The sequence below is a fragment of the Magallana gigas genome, chromosome 8, assembly GCF_963853765.1.
Source record: "Magallana gigas chromosome 8, xbMagGiga1.1, whole genome shotgun sequence".
NCBI classification, from domain to species: Eukaryota; Metazoa; Mollusca; class Bivalvia; order Ostreida; family Ostreidae; genus Magallana; species Magallana gigas.
Genome location: NC_088860.1, coordinates 8,076,720 through 8,103,442, shown reverse-complemented (window position 1 = coordinate 8,103,442; position 26,723 = coordinate 8,076,720). Strand labels below are relative to the sequence as shown.

The 26,723-nt window shown below is 32.2% G+C and overlaps 1 protein-coding gene across 1 annotated transcript; it reads right to left on the bottom strand.

Annotated features, from left to right (window-relative positions):
* Window positions 1-292: 292 nt before the first annotated feature.
* Window positions 293-20,823, bottom strand: LOC117689620 (leucine-rich repeat-containing protein 24-like). The gene is made up of 7 exons (XM_066069948.1): window positions 20,758-20,823; window positions 20,592-20,663; window positions 18,765-18,836; window positions 18,222-18,293; window positions 10,645-10,716; window positions 10,306-10,377; window positions 293-811 (listed from the first exon to the last, which is right to left on the bottom strand). The coding sequence occupies exons 3-7, from the start codon at window positions 18,830-18,832 to the stop codon at window positions 550-552; spliced, it is 546 nt and encodes a 181-aa protein (XP_065926020.1). The 5' UTR covers window positions 18,833-18,836; window positions 20,592-20,663; window positions 20,758-20,823; the 3' UTR covers window positions 293-549.
* Window positions 20,824-26,723: the final 5,900 nt, after the last annotated feature.

Genomic DNA, 26,723 nt, shown 5'->3' with positions numbered 1-26,723 from the left:
ATGTAATCTGTTCAGTATATTTCGAGCATTTTTTTTCAATGATAAATGTAATTTAGCGGCTTTGTTGCTTTGTGTCATTTCTTGCGTTCTTTACCGAAACATTTTTGTTATCGTAAATGATGTAAAAAGTTTTACAATGACGCAAAATCTGTACATTTTTGACGCGGGTTATACATCACATGACCAACTTGTGAACCGATTATGTTTCTTTTCTTAAATATAAGTTAAGCTCGGTATTAAAATGTTAAATATTATTTTTGAAGATTTGATCAAGGTAAAGAAACGTGGTTGTCTAATGAGATAATAGTTAATTGATTTCTCAAATACAGCTTGTATACTTGTAAATCTTTTATTTTTATTTCCTCTTTCCAACAACTTTATATATTATCATTATTTCTATTTGCCAAAAAAAAGTAGATGTCAAATTATGTAGAACGCTAAAACTGCTACAGCAATTCATTCTGTAGACTATGCAAATTCAATTGTCAACAATTTACCACACTTCTGGTATCTTTTGGAGTAAAAATATTGTATTTAAATGAAACCAGATTAAATTATTTTGTCATACTGTCTGTTCCTATAAGATGGAAAGGTGTGAATACTAAAGTTACATGTATAATACTTGCCATATACCGTGTCACATTCCAAATTGTCAAATGGAACGTCGATGATATATACTTTCCTAACATGTCTTGGACTGCTGCAGAGCAGATCGTTTCTTGAATTGTACGCTAGCATTCCTGAAGTCTTCATAAATATCATCAGTTGTTCCAAAGCGCAAGTGCAGTTCAAAGGATTTTTTTCGATATACCTTATGAAAGACTTCCTGTATTAATTCATTTTTCTGCAGTACTACAGACCACTAAATATAGCAAAATTTAAAACGGAGCATGATATGTAACCTTAAATACTCATTGAATATGTAATCTTACACTATTTAAATAGTATATAGGAGAAATGTTTTGTGTAAAAGATATATACTAAAATTAGGGTGCGTCGTTTTACTCCAATGAACCCCAATGATACCCCAATGAACCCCAATGAACCCCAATGATACCCCAATGAACCCCAATGATACCCCAGTGAACCCCAATGAACCCCAATGATACCCAATGAACTTTGAAATTCCCAAATGATACTAAGTATGTTCATAATTGATACACTTAATGAATTTTATGTAACAACATGTTACACAAATGAAATTTCAACTACGTGCCGTTTTTTCACCGATTGGGCCATACATGTATCTTGTAATGGGAAATGATTAGGATTTTTTAAGCTAAAATTTGACTCAAAGATTGTTTGTGACCTGTAATTATGTCTTGATGGGAGCTTTGGTCATTTGTGCTAGTTCAACATAACTTTAAGAAAAAGAGACATATCGATTCTTTTCCATTAGAGAAAACTTCAGTTTTGATATTTTCATTTGTGAGCTTGCTTGCAGTTCCTCAATGTTTCGTAAAAAAAACAAACATGATCAAAGTACATTGTATAGATGTATTAAATTATACAAAACATATCCCCAATATTAATAACACAAGGCACTTTTAACGTGTTGGGTCTGATGTATAGATACTAAGCCAGTAAATTGAATATATAGAGCACTGAAAATGGCTAACAACGCGAATTTTCACAATTTCAATTTTTCGTGTCGCTAGCCATTTTTAGTGCTTTATATACGAGTGGACCCATATACGAGGGTTTTCAGTAATTATTGAGACATTTTCTCTTATTCGTTAAGGAACAAAGATTAACCCTTGAAATTTCACAAAAATCTAAATAAGGATAAAGTTTATTGATGTGAAAAGTTTTTTGTCTACGGCATGATTAGATCATCCCTAGTTAGCTGTTCAACGTGCCTTGGACCAGTGACCCGACGCAAGTTCTGCAAAGTTTTCGCAACGTCATTTTAACGCTTCCCATTGCTCCTGTGTTTTAAACACCTTACAAACAAACAGAGAGAAGACTTGTTCTTTATTTCTCATCTTTTGTTTTCATTTCAAGATGTCATCATTTTCTCTCATTCTTGAATTTTTGTTGAAAAAATTTTGGGTTATTTTTAAACGAAAGTCAAATTACTGTAAATGTCCCCTTCAGTCATTTTGTACATACATACAATTATTTTAGAACTGTTGACAAAAGTTATCGTGTAAAAAATGCTTGATATTTAGTCCCTTTGTTTTAATTCGAGTAAAACCATCAGTAAAAAAAAAATATGACGAACTGAAGCTCTCTATCCCTTGTCATCGTATAGTTTTTGTTTAAGCAATTGCTTGGCCTTAAAAGGTCTTCTTCTGATATTTCAACCAGTTTTAAGTATATTCGCTGCGCCGCCTTGACGTCAAAATTCAATGTAAAGTCGTTGTCAGATTTCTATTGCTTGGTAAATATATTCGTACCATATTCGTATTTCAACTCAAACATCAGTGAAACTTGGTCAAAAGGTAGTCGCAAAAATTGTAAAATAAACATATATTATTTGATTTCTTATAACATTAACTATAAGTGTACGGGCACTTACATTTGTAGAAAGGGGATGTTCAAGTTTTTAATCTCAGAGTTCATGGCTACACCAGGTAACCGGACCACCGACTTGTTTATCTACCGCCGTAAACGAAACATTTGATATTCTTTTTATATTACTTTCTTTAATTATTTGTTGGGGTTTCTTCGATTTTTATACCAATTTTCACACTAATTCGTCATTTAAAAGGGAAAATATTTGAATTGTCTCAATATTTTCTAAACAACCCTCGTATATATCTATATCCTGGTATGTGTTGATGAACATCCCAAATGAATGATCACAATAAATTTGAATAAAAAATTAAAATCCTATGAATGCCTTAATCACGGTAGATTAATCTAATAACACATGGTTACTGCAATATTGTCCCGATGAAAGTTATCAATATTCATTAGCCACTGAAATAGCTAGTACACGCATAACAGATGTTTGATCCACCTTTAAATTTATCGCGGGAAATATAGCGCGAGAGCACTGTGACGTCATCCATAACTTTGTTCGTCTTTGTTTACGTATTTCGACTCAATACGAAGGTATGGAAGCAACTAACAAATCTCTTGAGTCTCGCCACAGCATATGCAGTATTCTAAACGTGTCTTCAAACCTTAAGATACCGTAAATTATGAGTTAAAAGTCGGCCATTTTTGGCATAGCACCACGGGTGAAAACATTAGAGAGCATTATGGGACGTAGACAAAAAAATTTGTTTGATGAACTGTAGGTTAAGCTCGTTCTTTTTAAAAAAAAATTATATTTTGAATTTCATAAACCTGTACGCACCTTTCATTTACCAGATTTTGACCTTAAAATAATTTGACGACATACAGTCGGAGATCGGAGTTGAAAGTCGCATACCGAACTGTACTTCATAGTAGCCAATTGGTCTATTAGACTGGTTGATTTTGTGAAGAAACGGAAAAATGATGACATCTATTTATATTCGACTGGAATTTTCTGATGAGCAACAAAAAACCGTTGAGATCGAATCTCATCGGAGAAAACAGCGCGATTAGTATTACCACGTGACAAGTTCAACATGGCTGAGCATAAGTCGTGAGTACAGAATCTGTTTGTTGTTTTTCTGTTAATTTTGTTTGCATCATGTTGATCTTTAATAAACCTTAGTAGCGTTAAAGATATATTAACTTGCAATAAAAATGAAAGCCTGTATGCACTATATGCGCAAACTCAGGTTCGACGGCTTCATTTATATACGTGTGTCACTAAGGCAGCTGATATATGTGCACATGTAATGGGGTATCAGTCGGCCACGATCGGCTACCCAGGAGGTTGTATCATCGCACAGTTAAGACACGCTTGTATTTAAATGTATTTACTTTTTAAGCCCGTTTGTATATGTTAGTACATGTAAAGACATAATTCTGTTGATTTATCTCATGTGATAGTCTGTCAGCTGCCTGTGTCAACGTACGTTCGATCCCGTTTAAAAAAAATTAAAGTATATTTTTATGTAGGTACTGGACACAAGTTCACTTGAAGTATTCTGATGGACTCAAAATTGTTCAAGTACTGGATGCCCCAACAATTAGGAGGCTAGAGAATGGAGGTAGGTCTTTTTTATAGCTGATAAAATAAATTAATTAAGGTTAAGATTTACATAGGTTTTTCATTAACATTAGTACTTTAAATGATAATGAACTATGTTAATTTAATGGGTAGCTGTAAAATAATTATAATATTGTACCATTCATTTCCAAAAACAATTTACCTCTGGTAAATTTTACTCACTTTACTCTCCTCTGATATTCTTTTAAACAGCTGCATTACAAACCCTGCAAAGAGGTGTAGTGTAGTTTATTTACATGTTTGAACTGAATGTGAATTTAGCATACTTCATTTTCCAAGTGTATATAGGAGAGCAACCATTTCTTTGGGGGGGGGGGGGGTGTAGATTTTGGAAAAAATAGTTTTTACTTGAAAATGTTGAAAAGAATACTATGTCCTTCACTGGCATGAAAATAATTTAATAAATAATCTGACTTGAGTAATTTTGCCAATTTTACTCCCCTCAGAATCAAATGCCTCTTAACTGCAGCATTCGTTTAATTGCTATTAATTTATTGTAGGAATCAACCATGATGTACATACTTCAGACTACATAATTTCAGCTTTTATTTTTTGGTACAATGTATTTACATGCATTAAAAATGATACAAATAACAAACGCTTTTGATTACAGATGAAGATTTGCTTCAACAAATACGCAGAAACTTAGAAGATTGTGGACAGGCAACACAGACCCAGCCTGCATGCATTGAAGAAGAAAATGTAGAATTTGAAGACGATCAGGCATCAAACAGTAAGATGTTGTGTATTAATATGGTAGATCATGAAAAATCCATGATATATCTGCATTTTGTTGTGTGAATTTCTATCCAGTGTTGTTTAGTTGGCAGGGACAGATTTGAACAAAATGATGATATATATCAAACTATATTGCCTGTGTTCTTAATTTCATATACTCAATGAATGAATTTATAGCAGGAAAGCAGCATAGAATTAAATTTAAAAACAAATATGATAAAAACTATAGCATTGAATCATGATTTTTTGAAGTATACACTCTTCACTCAGTTATGAGAGTGTATACTTCAAAAAATTATGATTTAATGCTTATATTTACATTTTTTAACTTCTTGCCTTGTCTGCAAATGTGATTCATACCTTAAAATTCCTATCTTATTCTAAGGGTAAGTTAATATTAATGGAAGAGCCACAGTAACAGCCACAAGCATGAACTTTGATTTTCGCTTGTGACGTTGCAGTTTACAGTGTTCAACGTTTGTGACGTCATAATAAAACTCGTCAATTTGACCTTTGACTACTTGTTGCATTTAGAGGCATTTGAAGACCACAGCATTTAATGGAAAAACACAGTAGAATATAAATGTAGAGTTTTTATCTGCCTTTTGTACAAACAGTTGTATCCAGTTTATTCTGAAATGACTGAAATTCATAATGGACAAAACTGTATAAGTCTCTTGATTACAGACAAATTTAAACAGTTTTAAAAAATTTCATGCAGATCAGAAGAAAGAGGGTATTAACTGTTACATTTAAAATATAATAAACTTGTCAAGGCAGTCTTGAAATCTATTCAGCAGCTAGATTTGTGGTGCACTATAACATTACATCTTTTTTCCATAATAGGTGATCTGGAAGACAATCAACCAGTTTCATGGACCAGAGATGCCACAGAGCTTTTGATAAGCTTATATGAAGAAGATTACGAACAAGAATTAGAAGATCCAAGGAAAAAAAAGAAGGATACTTGGAAAAAGATAACAGCAGCACTAAATGAAGCAGGGTACAAATATGTTCAAAATAAAGTGGAAGGCAAGTGGAGAAGCCTGCTGGCATCGCACAAAGATCTGTCTCTGAACAAGAAGAAAACTGGCCAGAAGAGGAAGACATTCCAGTACTTTGAGAAAATTGATAACATAATATCAAAACGCCATGATATCAACCCTCCCTTTACTTCAGGGTCTAGTTTGCAAAATCAGAAGGAAGCCAAATTCAGTACAAAACAACTAGATTAAAACATGAACAGTTGCACGTCGATTGGTTGCACGATACAAACAGATGAGGACAGTTCCACCACGAGTACCAGTGACAGCGGAAAAAATGCAAATGAAAATGCCGAAACTTTGAGTAAAACTACCACTGCACAACGAAGAAGAGAAAATAGGAAAATGAATAATGAAAATAAATCAGGTAACGTTTTGGTTGAATATTTGAAAGAAATTGAAAAGCAGAGAAAAGAAGAATATAAGGAAAGGGAAAGAAAACGCGACCAACGTGCTCAGGAGAAAAATGATATAATGAGAGAATTGTTGGAAAAAATGAAAACATCTAATTAAGATTAAAGTATCGTAAAGTAATTTACTTTTTTATTTCAGATTACATTTCGAAATTGCCTCATCACATTTTGGAAAAAAATTTTCATGCATGTCAAAAACATTGATCATTACTGCAAATTATATGAGGTTTGCAAAGAATTTAGGAATGTGATATATTTCAAAAGAACAGCTTTTATTGTCCATTTTGATGCTTTGACAGAGAATAGTGGGTTAAAATTTATGCCGAATTTAAAGAAGCTGACCATTACAGCAATGAACAGTTTTCAAGAGATAGCTCTTTTACGTGTTGTTGACCTTTTTCTTGAATTTGAATTCCAGAATTTAGAAGTTCTTGTACTGAAAAAATTTCCTCTGGAAAACTCATTGTTTTCAGCATTTACTGCAGCTCTTTCACATGTTCAGTTATCAGTATTGCAGTTTGTGTCTTGTGATGAGGTTACTGTCGGACAACTGAAATGTGTTCTTGAACATATCAAAACATTGAAATACTGTGACATTCAGTGCAATTTAGAAAGTGTTTTAGATAAACATGTGTTTGCAGAATTAGCCAATCATTTAGTTGGGGAAGTAAACTTAAGTTTGAATAATCTAGAAGCAGTTCCCTCCAATCTTTTGAGGTTCAAACGGTCGGCTTACAGAGCTACAATTGTGACCTAAATTGCAATTTTCCTGAATAATTGTACACTGATTAATAGGGGTTGTTGTGATCAATTAGAATTAAAACAGAGAACTTATTTCTTGGTAGGAAGAGGTTCTTTCATTACTAGGTGCATGCTGTAATTTGACATGATGTAAAATTGCAATGTGGTGATCTGTCATTATATTAATTTTGCTACCTGAAAGTCCCAGAAATATTGTGTATTTAAACTCAGGAAGAGATATTTTTTTGGTGGGCTTTCAAATATTTTTTATTCATGTATATCTCTATATACATTTGCTTTGTTTTGTGTCATGAATTAGTTTATTGCAAATGTGCATTGTTTCATTGTTATATTTTTGACTCAGGAAGAGTGATATCTCTTTTTATTTTGTTATTAAAAAATAAAGTTGAACTACATGTAATTGTTTTTCTTATTCATAAAAAATAAACAAAATTCTCATAACAACAAATCTTGCATGGCATCATAAGTGAATGATTCGGACTCTAGATATGTGATAATGCTCTTGCAATTTGAAGTCTTTTGAGTGACCCTCTGTTCATCAAGACCTGGTCGTATTCACCTGCACTGGGCATGACTTGAGGAACTTGTTCATCTGTCATCATATCCTTGAAATCATCATTGTTTAGGATGCATATATTGTGTAATATACACCCTGTCACTATAGTTTTTACCATTAATTTTGTATCATTTTGATCAAGGTACTTTAATCTGGTAAATCGTCCTTTTAGTAAACCAAACGCCCGTTCGACTGTACTGCAAATGCTGCTGTGGGTGTAATTATAATGTGTTTGGACTTCAGTAAGATGCCCATTGTCTCTAAAAGGCGTTAACAACCATGAAAGATTAGGATAAGCTGATTCACCTAACAAATGACCATCTCCACATAACTCGGGTCCATTTTCAAACAATTTTGAATGGCGAAAAACTCGCGCATCATGGACCTTTCCTGGGAAACCAGCAAAAATGTCAATAAAGCGAAGATCTTCTCGTACAACAGCTTGCAGTACTATTGAATAAAAATCTTTACGGTTGTAATTGTCAATTCCCCTTTCTGATGGTCTTTTAATTGGAATATGTGTGCCATCAATGAATCCAATAATGCCAGGAAAACCTTTAAGTTCAAAATACATATCCTTGATTTCTTGCATTTCTGAAGGTGTAGGCCACAGAATAACTGCATCTAATAAATAGTCATTAATAAAAGTTATGAAATTGTGTATTGCGTATTGTGCATATTGAAGAAATTTTCTCTTTCAGACCTTGAACACTCACTCTGTCGACTCTAAAAAAAGTCTTAAATTCATCTAGGTGAAAGTGGGAAACAACGTTTCTGGTATATTTCTTTTGTCTGTGTCTTTCTCTAGGTATATTTTGCCATTTTAATGATGACCTACAACAAGGAATAAAATGTTTAAAAACTGTTGTAGAATGATTGGGGGAGGGGGGGGGGGCTTATGTTAAATTATTATTTTCATTGTTTGTGTGCGCGCGGTGGTGGTCATTATCAAAATAAAAGGAGACCCATAAACAAGAGATTACACCCCACCGTTTTCGAACCACTGTTGTTATTTATCGATTCACAGACATGCAATTCACGTTCACCTGTAATTAGGCGTGTGCGTTCGGGGAGGGGTGCGTGCATCTTTTATACACCATTGCACAAGGAGCAGGACCCTAAGGTTAACCCGGGTTGAAAATACGTTTACTCTATGATACTATTAACCAACAAGTTGATTATATACCTTTCATTTGTCATAGGGAATTTCCTTTGAAGTTCGTAAAATCTACGTTTTGTAACCAGAGACATGTATGTAGTTTCTACCCCTTTATCTGTTTAAGTTTATACTGTTATAAGCTAAATTGCATTTATACTTACGAAGCCAATGACAGTGGATATACGACAAGATCATCTTCCTCACTATCATCACTGTCACTGCTGTCATCAAAGAAGACTGATAAAAAAGCCACTTGTGCTATATATTTTCTGTTTTCCATTTCTCAACCGGAAGTGATTTTACTTCGCTCTCATTTCATTCGCCTGGTACTTTAGCGTAATTTTTACGCATTTCTCATATAATACATTCGACTGGCACTAGACTGATGAGAAACTTCTGATCGCTGCGCATGTGGGCGGAGCCTATTTTTACTCATCAAAAAGTTACCAGTCGAATACGCCAAATGCTTAGTGGAAAGGGGTGCGTAATAACAATTGAAGATTGTCGGTGGGGTGTGTATAAATTTTCATGAACGCGGATGTTTAAGGCGAGTTAACAATTGGATTGATACCTTGGATCAAACAAATCTGATGCAAATAAACACGCATACGCTAGCGTTTTATAATTTCATTTTTATACCATGACAGACATCTTCCCAATTTAAGAGATTCTGATACGCTCCGCTATATATAAACCGATTTTTGAGAAGCGTTGCGGATCAGAAACCCTTGAATTGGGAAGATGCACGACAGATTGGTAGTTAATACTTATACTTAAGTTGTAAACAATGAACGGATTGTGTTCTACGTCTTTACAAATAAATGATGAATGCCGAAAAAGGAAAGTTGAATGAGATAACCCCCTCTCTCCCCAATTGCTTTTTAATTTTGCTCCCCAATTGCTTTAAATTCCTATTTGGGATAGTAATAAAAAATTATAGAGAAATTTGACATTGGAACAAATTGAATATATCATCCATTTCAGTGTGAAATGTTTAAAACCCTGCCAGCTCCTCTAAATATTCAGCCATGGTTTGGATTTTTTATTTTAATTTTAGAGAATATTTTTTAAAAAAAGAATTAAGAAACATTTCGGTCAAAAATGAACAAAAAACACAAAGGAAAAAAAACCTTGATATTAATTATATACATGTACGGTGTTTATTCACACGCTTGCGCGGATGATCTTTTAACTATGCACACATTTAGTTTCATTGGAGTTTTAATATTTCAAAGTTCATTAGGGTATCATTAGGTGTATTTGGGTATCATTGGGGTAACATTGGGGTTCATTGGGGTATCATTGGGGTTCATTGGGGTATCATTGGGGTATCATTGGGGTTCATTGGGGTATCATTGGGGTTCATTGGGGTAAAAAGACGCACCGCTAATATATTGTTTATTCTCGTATAATGAATTATTGATATTCTAAGTTTGCCCACAGAATAAAAGATTTTTTTCTTGCTGCTCAGTATAAATGATTTGCTAACAGAATAATTAGAGTGTTTTACAAATCCTCACAGATACTGTAAAGTCGGAGTCGTCACAAACATATCCATAGTCAAAATCACGATATTGTTTCTTGTCAATGACCTAAGTACACAGTTTATATTCATATACTGATGGCGGTATCTTTTAATCTATATTTCACATGCAATAACTATAAGGGGCATGGTCACAATTTCACAGTTTATATACATATATTGATAGCATTGTCTTATAATTAATATTTAATAAGCATTAAACGTGTCTTGCCAAATGGGTGTTCACTCTACTTTGATAATTAAGGAAGATAGATACTTCAAATTACCATAACAGTAGGTTTTTTAATCCATAACACTAACACATTTCTTAACTTACAATTTTTGTAAGTTCAAAAGTCCTTCGAAAGCATCTTCGTCTAACGTGGCAATTTGGTTTCCATCCAACAATCTGATATATATATATATATATATTTGTTATATTCAGTAGTATATTCTCACTATATATCTCTATATAGACGAATAGTCAATATTTGTAATATTAGCTCGTCCGAAAAATATTGACCGGTCAATATTTTTTTGATATTGACCGGCTGGGAATAATATCTAGTTAACATTCCCTCTATTTCAAATAATCGCTTTTGATTTGTTGATTCGTTAACGATGACGTATATAACTCTTCGCAACTCCAAAACAAGGTGACGTCATAATAGACAGCCAGTCAAGGCAAGTAAACAACGGACGCGCAATGCGACGGTTTGCTATCATAACGGATGTAAGGATATTCGAATTACTGTGAGGTAAAATCAGGTAGCACATCTGTATGTTAATTTTTACGGTCGGCGGAATATCACCAGTGACCGTTTGATGCTGAGGATAATTTGGTAATGAACTTTACACAAAATTGAATTCGTAAATTCTTTGTTGAGATGAGAAAATAACGGTGATCTGTTTTCAATTACTTTCTTAAATTTTGGTTTGTTTCTTCATATAACAAAACAAATGTTGACTGTGTTTTCGGACAACATTGATTACATTAGCCCCCTTGGGACAAAAATATTGCCCTCCGCTTCGCGTTGGGCAATATTTCGTTCCTCAGGGGCTAATATAATCAATGTTGCCCTCAACTCCAGTCAATATTTGTATAATATATATTATACATTTATTTCAGGAACAAGAAATCATTATTTAAGCATAATGAGGTGATAATTTTGGTTGGGGCGTGGTCAAATCCAATAAAGCATGATCAGGGCTTTATTACATTATAGATTTGACCATGCTACGACCAATATTATAACTTCATATTATTCAAATAATAAATCCGTATTACTTATTTTTATATTTTTTTAATTTGTACACCTAAAAACAATATTTTCTGATGTTGCACATGCTATGTATTAATAACCGACGCAGCTAATACCGTTTTTCGGTTATGATGTATGACACGCCCATTTTGTGTCGCTCATTTTTTATGACATTTTTGAGCTATATAGGCCTCAAAATTCATTCATAATGTTATCACAGACAAAGACAGTTGAAAATGTAAATATTTAAGCTTGATGTGTCTCGACACATTGATGTGTTTCTTATGAATCTATCAGTTATCTTTTTGAGTGAAAAAAAAATCACAATTGAAAGATCGATATAAGATCTCTATTATTTAATATCACTTTTATTAATAAATATGAACACTATTCGTAAAAGGCAATGTCCATCACATTTCTCTTTCATCACCGATATCCCTACAACCTCTATAGCAGACCTCTTATCATCAATTCTCTGTAACTACCAAAAATACATGGCCACGCACTATCATAGAATTGAATTTTATCTCTCTGACTTGAAAGAGTGTTCCATATGAAGACTCTCTGTGGGTATATTTTTGACAGTTCATTGTCAGTTTCCATAGCAACGACATTGAAACATTTTGCTTCTGGCCAAAATGACATATAGAGTACCATTATATAAAAAACTCCTATGCTCCCTAAATGCATGTAGGTTTGATAATGACATTGGTTTAATTTTATAAGCAAGTAATCAATGTACTTGTACACATTCATTGTTTTCAGTGAAATGTACAGATAACAATACCATCGGTTTGTGTTTCATAGATTTAGCTTATAAAATAGTGAAAAACAGGCACATTAAATAATATCAATTTAATTTTAAGCAGGCAATTGAAAGCGGGAATAAACATTTTTTTAATAAGATAAGACCTTGGTCTAAGAAATACAACCAAAATTGGCTTGGGTTTATTCACTGGCTTCAACATACAACTATTTGAAGTTACCGCTTTCCACAAAATCCAACTTAACGAGGCCGGGTCTAATTTGTTCTGCCCTAGATTTTTGGATGAAACTTTTTACATGAATTTCTACCGATATAATTATTATTTTAAGATTAAAAAATAAGACATTTACCACACCGTTTGGTTAGGGGGTCATCTCAAAGTTTGTTAATCTTTAACATAGGACCCTATGGGATTTTGCTTGAAATGTATCAATTTTGCATATTTTTTACATTTTTTCAAAACTTCTGCCCTAGGGATTTCCTTTTCTGTTCTACATATTAAAGTTATTGCTAAAAGGCATCAAATGGTCAAATAAAAAAAACCTTTTACCTCCTGGTTTGTTCCACGGGTCTTACCAAAGTTGATTTTTGTATGCCCAATTTCACAGATTCGTCAGATAATGGCTATTTTTATTTGACAAAGGCGGAAAAGGTGATCTATATAGTATTATTAAAACATTCAGACATATTTAAGTAATAAAAAATATATATAATCACATATTAAGGGTCATTAATATAAAATACATGGTAACTGTCTTGAAATATATGAATTGAGCTATATTTAGGCGGGTTAAGAAAACTTGACAGAGGGCTAGGCTTGCTGAACCCTCTTCACGTTTTCGACCCGGGACAAATATAGCTTATACTTCGAGACATTTATGTTTATTCCACAATATAACATTATTTTTACGCATCAAACGAGATATTTTCAACAATTTTCGCTGAATATCTGCAGTTGAAACTATCACGCCATGGCGTCAACCAAGCAAAAAGATGACGTCACAATACAATTAAACGCTGCGCGAAAGCGTGCGTACTCGTTCTGTACTCGGCTTCGTTAAAGTTACTTCCCTTTATTGACTCTTCTGTATTGAAGTACAAAAAAAAGACGTCACAACAACATGGCAAAAGCAGACGTTTAAAAACATAGATCAAATGGGGTGGAGAAAGCATGTGATTTAAGTTTAAGTATATTTAAAGTTAGTCTCTAATCAATTGGTGAATATGACATGAACCATGCTCTATTGGGATTTAGCTTAATTACCGATCTGTGTTGTATTAAAACCTTTTGTAAACACTGCACTTCACTGTCTTGTACAAAATGATCAAGTGAAACGGACAGAGATTTCCTCTACATAAGTTTCGGTAATCTGACATACGAATCCAGCACTCAACCAAGCAAGCGAATGAGCTACCAACCTGCAACACTTATATAGAAGTGCAATACTATTAAACACCCCCGCCCTGAACTGATGGTGTGGTCCAAGATGAAACAAAAAGCAGGTTGTACTCTTCTAGAGTGTCAACCCATGATGAGCATAGTTCTGAGGTACCCACAGCGATTACAGAAATCCATCATTGCCATGCATTTTATATGAAAGTCAGATCTGGTGTCAGTGATGTGGTTTGATTAAATTAACCCCAAAACTCTGGAATATATATGTTTAAAACCTCATGAACAAGCGAAAAAAATAGGATCATAAAAAGGCAGTCTATGGAGATTAGATGCAGTCCATAGCAGTCCTTATTCCAACTGGTCAAGGTATGTATATTCACATCCAAATCAAATAATTTTCAACCAATCTTATAGTCTGTTCAAGCTTCCATGCATCGCTTGTTGATTTTCTCAATGAATACACCTCGGGTCTAAATGTACAGAGTAAATTTTAAAAATCAGGCATCAGATTCCCCTGGCAAACAAAATTACCCCCCCCCCCCTCAAGCACCCTCTCCAATCATTAACAGTATCACCCAGATTCTTCATGTTATTCGCAATGTGAAATTTCAGTGGTTATTATTTTGTTTTTAAATTGATAATTTTAGGTTGTCTGTATATTGATACTTATTAATAAAGTAATAGAAAATACAAATACTCCCCCTCCAAAAAAAATGTTTTTCACCTTTTTGATTTATATTCTTCTTTTGCATCATGTTATATTTCATACCTAAGTTGTTTTGGGCTGGGTTTTTTTTTTTTGCTGATTTGAGCCATCTTGATTAAACAAACAGTGATGGAAATGCAATTTGGAACAGACTACTTAATTTAGATTAATAATATACATGTAAAGATAACAGCATTAAGTAAATGTAAAGGTAAAGGTAATTTGGGAATTTGTTTAAAATGATTTATTTTGTTATAAATTTGCTGTAAATATATTAAAATGCAATTGTAGGATTAAGTGTAAGCTGCAGAAATAAATGAATTTGGCTCTTGTCATCACAACAGCGAGAGTCTGTCAAAAGGGAGATATAGAACAGAAAATGTGAGTTGATGATTTTAAACAAAATTAATCAAAAAGTGATGTCACATATAGATATTCAAATCAGCTGATAGTATATTATCTATCATGCAGGGATCAACAGTTACACTTGTCCAGTTTCTGTGTCCAGCTGATTTTTGCATTTGGACAAGTCAATCTACACAAACACTTGTCTGGTTTACAGTTCATTTTTCTTGAACAATTATGATATGATGATAGACCTCAAAAAATGTCATGAAAAATTAGAACATTTTGTTTTCTTTGTAATGGAACAGATCAAACTCTAAGTATAAAAAAAAAAAGAAATATGAAATTTCAGTGAAGGTTGAAAACCTATATCCAAACTATATAGTAGCTTAGTTACTGAAATAAATGTTCTAAATCTACTTGTCAGTGTCATATCACTAGAACACACCAGCAGATTGAGTAGAATGTTCTTCTTTTGAGTGATATGATATGTTTTAAACCTTAATAATTTATTTTAAATATTAAAAAGATTTTTTTATACTGACCCAGTACTGAGATACACTGCATTTGCTAACAACTACAATAAGGATAATTTTTAATGAAATATTTTGTGACAGTAAATAATATGGAGACCAATCATACCAATACCATACCCTACCTCTTATCAATTTCTATCATTTATTTTATATCCTATTTATAATTTTCCATACTTTTCAATGACAAATTACAATTTAAAATAGCATTTACACAAGTAAGCAACTTGCCCAAAGAACAGTTTAATATTTTAGTCCATGGCGGGCCCTGTTATGCTATATCTAATTCAGTTGCAGCTATTAATTAGTGCATGCAGCTATAGACTAATATTCCAAGTGAAAATAACATTAATCAATATAACTTGAGATAATAATTAAAAGCCATTTCCTCTTTTTCACTTTTGAAATTTTGTACATGTAAACATAAACACATCAGGATTTTTCTTCTTATTTGAAGAAAAAAAAAACATTCAGTCAAATTTTAACATGTCTGTTGTGGTGTTTCATGCGAAATACATACATGTAAATGATTTTATTAAATGATCCATACATGTAATATTTTACTTTTTCAACATTGCAGAATGTTGAGGAAAATGATCAGAACAGTCCAGTGAATACCCAGACCAGCAAGACAGTCAGCCATACAATGCTAGATGAATAAAAAATAAACAAACTCCCTAAAATATTGAGCAATTCAACATTAATTTATTGTCACTGTGTTGTGTATAATATATTATTTTTATAATATTGAATATATTTTGAATATTAATTTGAAGAATTATTTATTAGTTTTTAAGTAAGTGTTGATTTTTATTTCTGGAGTTGCATTGAAAAGATATATCATTTTCCCCTTGTGCTGATATCTGGAGTTATCTGCCCTTTATCATACAAAAAAATCCATTTAAGCCTTCTTAAAGTGGTAAAAATTATAAATATTTTTATCTAATCTATTCAAGCAGTTAACCTATTGCATTAATGGAAATTATCTAAAATCAGAATTTCATTCTATTATTATTTGTTAAGACTCATTAAATAAGGTTTTCTTTCTTGGAGTTATCTGCCGTTTGCGAAAAATATATAGAAACAATTCTTATAAAGCCAAATTTAATTATCCTGATACATTATATATTTAAAATATTTTTGAAATATCTAATCAGTATCTGATTTATTTAAGCATAAAAAGTATTTTAAAGGAGTTTCATGATCAACTTATTGTTTAAAAAATGTTTGATAATTTTTTTAGGGGGTTGGGAAGGTGACAAATTAACAAATTTTGGAAGTAAAATAAACAAAAACGAAAAAGATACCTGCTCTAGTTTTTATAAATAATATTTTATATCAATATGATGTTTTAAAATGTGCAATTGATTTATTTTTTCTTTGCCTGCAAATTTTTAGAGACCTTCAAAAAAACAGGGTGAAAATTGAAATATCAAAATTTAGAAATTTTGGCCATCTTTGAGCCACCAGCTTTAAAATGAACAAGGACATTGAGATTTTTTTTTCTCTTGTTTTTTTTCTCTTGCATCATGTACATCTATATTTGTACTATGTATAGTATGTGTGAGATATCTTGAAAATTTATAAATAAGCCTGTCCTGTGACTTTGAGTTTACCTTATTTTCCAACTCAAAAACTGTGTATTTGGGCTCTAAATGAATGAAATTGGTTACCATGGCAACCAAGGTAATAGGCATTATTTTGATGGTAGATAATGTCATACCTTATGAGTATCAATCACCTCAGAAAGTTTCATAAATATCTGAGATCATGCGTGCCATGACCCTATAGTAAAACTTTGGTTTTTACAGAGAATTGATGTTAACAGTTAAAAGTACTTCGCTGTAGAGGTCTTTTTTTTTGGTGAACCTACATCTTACATCGCCCTGTGACTTGGTCGAAATGAAATTATCAATTTTTTACGTACTTTTCCAAGCCAGGATAATACTAACATCATATGGTAATACGGTCAATGTATTATTTACAAACAGCTCCACAACTGCAACCGAGGTATATATACCGGTCGAAAAAATTACAGTCGGTTGCTTTTCCGATAGAGGCATTAAAGTTACACGGACGTCTAAAGGTATGAATAACTCTTTGTAGTAAAAAGCGTAAGAAAATAAAATCAAAGATGATACGATCAATTAAAAAAAGAACTTCGGTCCCCTGTATACTATATGAACCGCCTTACTTCGCGTGTGTTGTTCATCCAGAATTTATATAACGGTCTGCATCGAATTGTATACTCTGGCAGCACAACACCAAACATAGTGAATAAGCGATAGTAAATCACAGAAAGTAATAACATGATGTAGTTTTTATCAGTTTACTGCACGCTCTATATGCTTTGCACATAAGCGATGATGTAACAGTATGACACATGGAAACGTTCTACAACTATCAAGGATTTTCGAGATATGTGTTCTTGGTTTAATGTGTATTTAATTTGTTTTGTTCTGGATATTCATTATCAGAGCAGTGGTTGTCATCTTTTTTTTTTCAAAACACGTTACTAAAACTTCTTTCTGTTATAAAACGTGTTTGGGTTAATAGAATACCTGAACGCAAAAAAAGCATGAATAGTGCCTTATATATAGGCGGTGTGTACCAATGATTGTAACAATAGAAATGGCAACTAATATGACGGCAGTCGTAAATAAAAGGGAAATGGTTTATGAATTCAGGTCAGATTTAACTATATATGATAGACATGCTTACTGAAAAAAGCTTACATGGGATTTTTTTTTCAAAAACAGGTACTTTTTGCATTAAATATGCCTTAGCTGAGGTATGTGTAGCCCTCTTTTCACACCACATTTAAGCATTTTTGTCGACATATCTAAACGAGTAAGCATCTATGTATAAGCATTTTTTTCTAAATAATTAATAAAAAAATTACTTACAGTTCCATTAGCTTGGGTAGATCCGATAGTATTTTTCCAGTTATTTCTGATAATCTGTTCTCGGATAGATCTCTATAATAATTAAGACAGAGACCAGAAATTAGATATTGTTTGCATGTTGCCTTGAAACCACTAGCCAATTTATATGTATGTATTTTATAATAATACATTTCACTAAGATCATATTATCGGTGCTTAACATTTCATAGGATATGTGAATTTTTGTAATCCAATTCTTTGATTGTCCACTATTCTGTTCAGAATTTTTTCGAAAGTGTACCATTAAAGTATTCTAGGAATGACATTCATTTGATCTCATTTATCCATTTATGGTAAGTTGTAATGTTAAACGGGCATGGTCACGATTTTGGTCAACAAAAAATTCCTGGCTCTCAAACATTTGATCAGTAGAAATGCATTTCTAAAACATTATAAAAAATAAAAACGGAAAGAACGACAAAATCGTGACTATGCCCCTTTAACGCCGAGAAACATCATACCAGAAAAAAAACAATATAATTATTTCACTCTATGTATACGTACAGAATTTCAAGATTTGATAATCCCTCAAAACTATTGATCTCTACCGTGTCAATCTGGTTGTATCTCATAAACCTAAGAAATAATAAATTACATGTTCCTTTTTTTATCATAGGAAATAAATTACAACTGTAAATATACAGCAATAAGTTAATCTTAAAGCAAACATAAATGCATAGTGGTATTTGGTCGCCATATTAGTTTTGATCGTTCCTCAAATGCTACAGGGGTAAAGATATATGCACCGGTCGAGAAAGTTACGGTTTGTCGGTCGCTTTTTAAACAAGCTATTTAGGTTGCACGAGCTTGTCATTGAATGAACTACACTTTGGAGTATAATATTTGAAAAAGAAACAACAATCAATAGATAAAAAGGAGTACGATATTTCAATTGATAAATTGTCAATGTATCTCAAGAGTTGCCCAGCTTCGCGTGAAGATCCAACACGTGCTTGTCATACAGCTGGCATAACGTCTTGTTTAAATTGCAGACCCAAGCTACGTTATATCCAACATAATAGAATAAGCAATATAAATCCAAGGGACAACGTTTTGTCTTTTTTTTTATCAGAAACACTAGTCCGTGCTGTAACCGCACGATCTACAATAGAGTATATTATGGACACAAGTTAGACATAGGAAACCGTTATTAAATGATTTAGTATTTTCGAAAATATGTTTGCCTTGATTTAAGCATGTTTTGTTTTGTCTTTCAGTGGATATTCATTAAAAAGGCAGCTTTAGTTGTCGTAGTTTCTTCAAAACGCGTGTTTACAAATCTTTACGTTCTTTGTAACGTGTTCGAGTGAATGAAATACCTAATATGGTGGTAGAAATAAAAAAGAAATAATCCATATAAATTTATGAATACGTGTCAGCTTCAAACAAGAGTTCGGTTTTTCTTGTTTTTGTTCTGGAGGGGGTTGTATTTACTACCTGGTATGTTTTGATCAGCCAGAAACATTTATATTTTTAATGTTAAAAAACAATTGCAAAGTCTAAAAATAGGAATAACAATAATGTGATCACGAAAGCAATTACGTTTATCGACTCGATTTATCTAGGGAAACTACACATTAACTTCAGAAAATACTTGTATTCCTATTTACACATAACAAATATTTACTTTTCAGAGATTTGATTATCGGCGAAGGATTTTTTTTAACAGAAACCAAAGTGCATGTCATTATATTTATATTGAAATGTAAATAGTAGAATAACAGGTTGTTATGGAGTGTTTTTGATTGTTATTGCAGTTGAATTTATTTTGAACGTTACTACAGGATGCATTTGAAATTCGGCACATCACACAACATTTATTTCTATTTCAGAAAACGATGTAAAGTTTCTTGTTGTTAATCTTAAATCAAGATTATTTTCATCATATATAATCTTCAACAATACATGCAAATCATTTAAACTACTAATATACAGGATTATTTTGAATTGAATAATTATTTTGGTATGCTTCAATACTTTTAAATAAAAATAAATAAATAAAACTTTTAAATATAGCTAACTTCTGATTCACAATTAATATTTGTCTCTATTCTGGCATATAAAGCAATTAATAACAGATGGAAATAGCATATAAACTCTTTACGATTTGAACAGGAAATAAAATCCATTTTTGAATTAAATCAATCATCCGAGCTAATTCTTTTTTAGTAAAGCAGGCAAATCTAATTGTATAAAACATTGCAGATTGCCTTTATTCATCGTTATTGTTTATTAGATTATTTTTAAGAAACAAAACGTGGTTTATTGCATTAAATTTCGTTCATAGACTCATCAATGTTAGTACCATATAAATCAATTTAAATAACTCACAATGCTCTTAGGTTTAGGAGACGATAGAAGGATTTTGTCCCAAGTTCAGATAAGGTGTTTACAGATAAATCCCTGTCAAAAATATTTTGAAAATAAAAGAGGTAATGATTCCGCACATTAATAGTTTAACTGTACGAAGATATGAAAATTCTCTCGCATCACTTACAGTTCCTCAAGCTGTACTTTGTCTTCAAAGGTATAGCTGTCTATACTTTCAATTTGGTTGAAACTAATGTCCCTTAAAACACAATATGTTCACAATATAAATTTGTAAGAGTTGACGCAAACAATCAACGTGTATTTAAAAGGATGGTCTTTAAATTGTTAAAAGGTATGGTACTTATCTTTTAAAAGTTGTTTATGCATACACACCTTGTCTGTATGAAGAATAAAACTGTCAACTTAGGCTCAAAATATCAGCTAGTTTTCCAAAGGTTCTAAAGGTTCGAATGTTGCATACACTGACTGTTAACTAAAGCATGCAAGAGATATATCTTCGTTGCGGACTGAACTGATGCAGAAGTAGTGTAAGCTAATCTCTATATTAATCCCGGGTTTTTTTCCGAAAGCGGTAGTTTAAATAAGGTTAAAATGGTATGGGACATATCCATTTTGTCACGTTTTTCTTACGAAATAAACAATAACCAAAAGTGATGCTTAACAGCGTAGCGCAATTGTTGATTAGAGCGTGAACTACAAATCTATAAGATTAAACCCCGCTAATCTGATATGATTTAAAACGTTTACAAAATTTTTAAAATATATTTTTTGGTTCAAATACTATAAAATCTTAAATTTCTAAACCGGTGGAAATATTTTAATAATAATGAACTTTTATCAACATATATCGATAGGTGGCCCCTGCAACTTAAAGTGAAAAACTTACAGAGCACACGTGTCATTTGGAAAGCCCATAGGAACATTTTTAAGACCTCTCCAAACACAGACTGAACTTGTTCCATTGCCATAGCTACATTTTGCTAGACTGCATTCGCAGCGATCTGGACATCCTTCAATATTAACGTTGGAATCTACTACATTTAGTTGAAACATCAAAACTAGAACATAAATTCCATAAATCAAACAATCCTTTGAACTGCTATCCATGAATGCATACACACATAAACCAGATTGTTCCAAAGAGGTTTTACAAGCTTCTAATGGTGTAATTTTGGTTTCTTAAATTAAATATCACTACATATTGAATTTCACATTTTGGATTATAAGCATTTCCGGGTTTTTTTCCAATGCCATTATATTGTGATATATAAAGAATGAATATACGTACCATTAATATCATTTACCAAGAAAGCGGATGTTTCAATCCTATTCTAGCTTTAGCGGAGACGGGCGGAAGGGTAAGATGTTATTTAAATCCTACTGTGAGACACAAAGACCAGTGGGTATTCACCGAAATAATATGTTTAGTGTCTATGTTTCAATTTCCTCATCACCTAGTGGTAGTTGAAGATATTATTCAACTTTATTTAGCAGTATAGAGACATAACAGATATACAAGTGATTAATATTTTTGAAAAGTATATCTATTTAAAAAAATAAAAGCAGGGTTTTTCTTTCAAAGTCAATTTGACTTTTTTAATTTAGATATCCAAAAACGTAATTGTTAGATGTCATTAACAGAATCTGATCGTTTATCCACGTTGAACAATACCTATACTCTGTCTCAAAGTGTCTGCCTCCACCACTTTTGCTTATTATTTCGATAATCAAAATTACCTTTGTGCCAACGGCTACAATGAAACATTCCACATTTTCTAGAAATGTCCCTCTACCGCCTCAGGTTTCAATACACAACCAAAAATTAAAATGTCTTTTGTACATGGTATTTACATGGTAAACAACATGAAATGTACCCGGATCAGACAAGTAGCATCGACCCCCACTTTTTTATATTAACATGAAGTTCCCTTCATTTTTTTTCTGGCTTGTCAAGATTTTTTAGGAGGAGTCTGCCCCCCCCCCCCTCCCCTCTCCTGAATTTGGAAAGTTCTCTTCTCTTTTTTTTTCGGCTTGTCAAGAATTTTCGGATGAGTCTGCTCAGGCCCCCCCCCCCCCATTTTCTAAAACGATGCTACGTGCCTACAATAACAAGATCAACTTTTTACTTCACCATAATTGATATACATGTAGCAGTGATGCACAACAATTTCACAACACAGTTTCGGTAAGCACCAGTATACAGTGTTTAGGAAAGTAAAAAAGACGACCCTTTATAAGGCCTCATTGTAGCCTACAATAAGGGCAAATAACAAGTTAAAAACTGATCAAACTTATTTTTGAAATAAATAAGTCTGGTAAACATCGCTTTAATTCTTGTTAAATAGATTGTTACTTACAAATTTGATATAAACACTGTAAAATATTTGAGTAGAAAGACAATAAGTATGTATATGCAATTTGTGTAATCATGGATAAATTAGATTATTAAGATTTTGATTAGCCGTTGACTTTAAGTTTCCTCGAAGTGATTTTAAACAATTTTATCTTATTCTTAAAAAAAACGACCTTCTTAATGATTTGTCTAAATCTTAGTTAGAAATTTAAACTGATCATAAACTCACTCTACAATGATTGTTTTTATTCATGTTAACCGACCGGCTTTCAGATTCTACGAGGCGATGCCCTTCAAGTTATGTGTCTTAACCACGCCAAAATATTGATATATCTTTTTAATGTAAATAATAGGTAAATAGATATTATTGAATTTCGGTAAAAAGTGGGAGCTGTATTACATGTATTTGTTATGGCATTATGCGAACACATTTTATAGATAATACTAGTATACTATACGAAAACCTGCATTGCCTAGAGAGGTTATTTCCATGTGTATGTGCATAGATGGGTTCAACAAACAAACTAAATCTTTTAGCTCACCCCCACCCCCGGTAAATGTTCTGTATCAACGCCTGATGTCAGAAGCTGATTAGACTTTCATATATGCGTATCTTTAATGATTATAAAAATAAATCTCTCTCTCTCTCTCTCTCTCTCTCTCTCTCTCTATTTGTCCGAATAAATAGCTAATTTTTTTCAAACAAATAAGCTATTCGTCCAAACAAATATCTAATTTGTTCGAAATTCGTCCGAACAAATATCTTAATCGTCCGAACAAATAAGGTTTATTAATTTTTTTTTATCTGGCCTTTCCACGCCGACGTACGTAATAACTGTCGTTTAATTGAATTACAATTTCGGTAGAAATTATGCAATTCAATGCTTGATGACCATCAGGGGTAAAAAAAAAATGACTTCGAAATATTTCTGTTCGTCCTTATAAAAATTAATTTCTTTTTCTCTACAGTGGTAATTTACGTTGTTGATTGGGATTGGCCAGTGGTTTGACGATTTATTTACAATAAATTCTACGGTCGGATTACGGGGTAAATGGAATCATTTGAACAAAATTAAATCCACACAACCTGAGGATGGTTTTAGTTTCATTCTTTTCGGCTGTATGGTTTCTTGCAAGAATATTTTCATCACTAGAGATTTTTTTTCTAATCGTCCATGTTTTGTAAAAGCTTGAATTTACACTTCCTGAGGAAGATTCAACACAAGTTCACAAGTTTCAGCTTTAATTTATGGCCTCATAGTTTTTGAGATGATTTTTTAAAATACCAACACTATTTCAGTAAATTTACTTTATCTTCTAGTTTAAAAAAAGGCGAGGATTCTTTGCATAAGAGCCAAGATTGGTTGAACTTGACCTAGTTGTTTTGGAGGAAAAGATTTTTAAAAATCTGAAAATTTTAGGAAAACAAAATTATCGACAGACAACTGTCTTGTTGTAAATTTTGAATTTACCCAATCGCAGTAAATACTTTACTATTAAATTTTATATTTACTACCATCCGGTAAATTCCCGATAAGACAACGACCACATTGTGATCAGAAAATTTCATCTCAGCATTTGGCTCTGGTGGAAAAAATGCTTTATGGAGTTTTGCAAAAACGAGGCATATACCGATATTCAATTAAGAACACAGAAGAGCAACATTAGAGAGTTTCAATAAATACTTTTAAAACTCAGGAACATGTCATTAAGATAATTAACAAAAAGGAAAGTAAATTAGAATAAAATGTAAAATTATATTCTTCCCTTTCAAAATATTACCTTTTTCTCAAAAAAGTGGTAATTTAAAAATTAGGACATCCTTTACGTATTTTTTTCTGTGTTCTTCAGATGCATGTAAACATTTATTGTAAAACCTGTATAATAATTTGATATAATATGAAATTGATATATCGAGGTTAGGATTTAAAATGCTTTTATTTTTATTTAAGTTTTAAAAAGAATTGATGATAATTTAACATGTAATTTCTAACACAAATGTTCTTTTTCAATGAGCTATCATTGATAAAAATATAAGTGATTTAACATCAATCGCTTTTTGTATTATTATTTATCTATAATTGAACAATAACGTCAAAAGCTAATAGGGTGTAATCATCAGTACACTCTGTTTTATTGAAATTTTAAGATTTAACTTTTAACACTTTTAACACATCAAAACTGAATGGATAGTAAAATGAGGAAAATCAATATCTTATAACTGTCCAGTAGTCATGAAGGTTACACTACAAAAATAAAATTACAAGTTTTCAAGTGCATTTAATTTATGATGAACATGTGTAATTGTAATCAGCAACATTTACACGGAACGTGAATGACACATATAATTGATTGTTGCGGGGAGGTATGTCGATGTTCAACCCGATATCGACAGCGTCTCTTGTGGTTTATATCCATCAAAATGTGGTACTAGAATGCTTGTACTCTTCTTTCTATGTGATGCATACTTGTTACCCAAAAAGGTAAGGCCATTTTCAAAATAGTACCTTTTTATATCTTAAGTTTAAATACATTTTTTTTTACAAAATATAGAAAATAATACAAAAACACCTAGGAATCTATATTCAGATAAATTTTTTGGCTCATTTGACCTTTTTTGTTTTAAATAATGTTGTCATTGTTGCTCCTACTCGTTTACTCAAAGAATTTACTCTGTTACATGCAACATTTCCGTGGATTGAAATATTTTGTTCGAACGTTCGTCTTCGAAACCCTGTTCGTTTCATATATTCAGTCCGCATTTCAGCATGCTGATCTCTAGATTTTCTCTATATCCTGAAAATGTTGATCACATATACCATTTTTCACTTGAAAGAGTTTTCAGGTTTTTTAGGAACACGCAGCATACAGAGTTCATTCAGTTATTGGTCAAGCTATTTCATGATGAAGGACTACAATGTATAGATACCGCTTCATAACTATATCATCAGTAACAATGTTTTCCCAATTTCAATACTACTTGGAAACATTATCTATATGTAAATGTGTCAACTGACTTCATCAATGCTCAATTTTTGTTAATGTCGGCAGAAAAATTATAGATGTAAAGACAAATAGCTTTGTATAAATTACTTGAATCATTAACAGCGCAAAATGCCTTGCATAATACGCCTCTCAATATTTTTGGTACATGAGTATACAGCTATTCTTTCGTGTATTTGGAAGTATGTAGGTCTACATCGCATCATAGGTTAAACACCAATTTTTTCAGAATGACTTGACTGTTCTTTTTCGGATCATTTTTCTTTTGTCGAGGTAAGAAAAAGTTTGGAACACCTGTATTCCACTCGATATGTGTCATTAACTTACACTTTTGTTAATAGAATCTAACTTTTTATTCAGTTGCATTGTGTATCTTAATATTATCATGTACAAGGAACGGAAAATTGGTAGTGTTAGGGGATTATCATCAAATAATGATTGGGGGGGGGGGGGGACTTGGTAACTTTATTTCCACAAAGTCGAGATTGTTTTGTTAATGAGCCATGAGCGAAGGTCGAAGTGGCCCATCGAACACTACATTGAACTGTGCTTGCTTACATTTCGTGTAAAAATAATTCATAAAGACACAAGAAGAACAATTTTTAATTAATTGACTTTATGATTCTCCTCTTTATTCCATCATGTAATAATTGGCAAAGATTTTTTATACGTGTTATACGGTTTCTTTTTATTTGGATGGTTCTGCTCCAACACACAAGCTACTTCACAAGAATCAAGTTAACTTTCATAGGCAATTGAAGACAAAAAGAAGAGCC

Bases quoted from the DNA above. Each gene is read 5' to 3' on its own strand.
- LOC117689620 (XM_066069948.1), bottom strand. From the start codon at position 18,832: ATGAGATACAACCAGATTGACACGGTAGAGATCAATAGTTTTGAGGGA. The intron at 10,378-10,644 runs GTAAGTTAAGAA...CTGTGTACTTAG, and splicing joins CTTTTGAACTTACAAAAATT to GTCATTGACAAGAAACAATA. The intron at 812-10,305 runs GTGAGGATTTGT...GTCTTTCATAAG, and splicing joins ACTCCGACTTTACAGTATCT to GTATATCGAAAAAAATCCTT.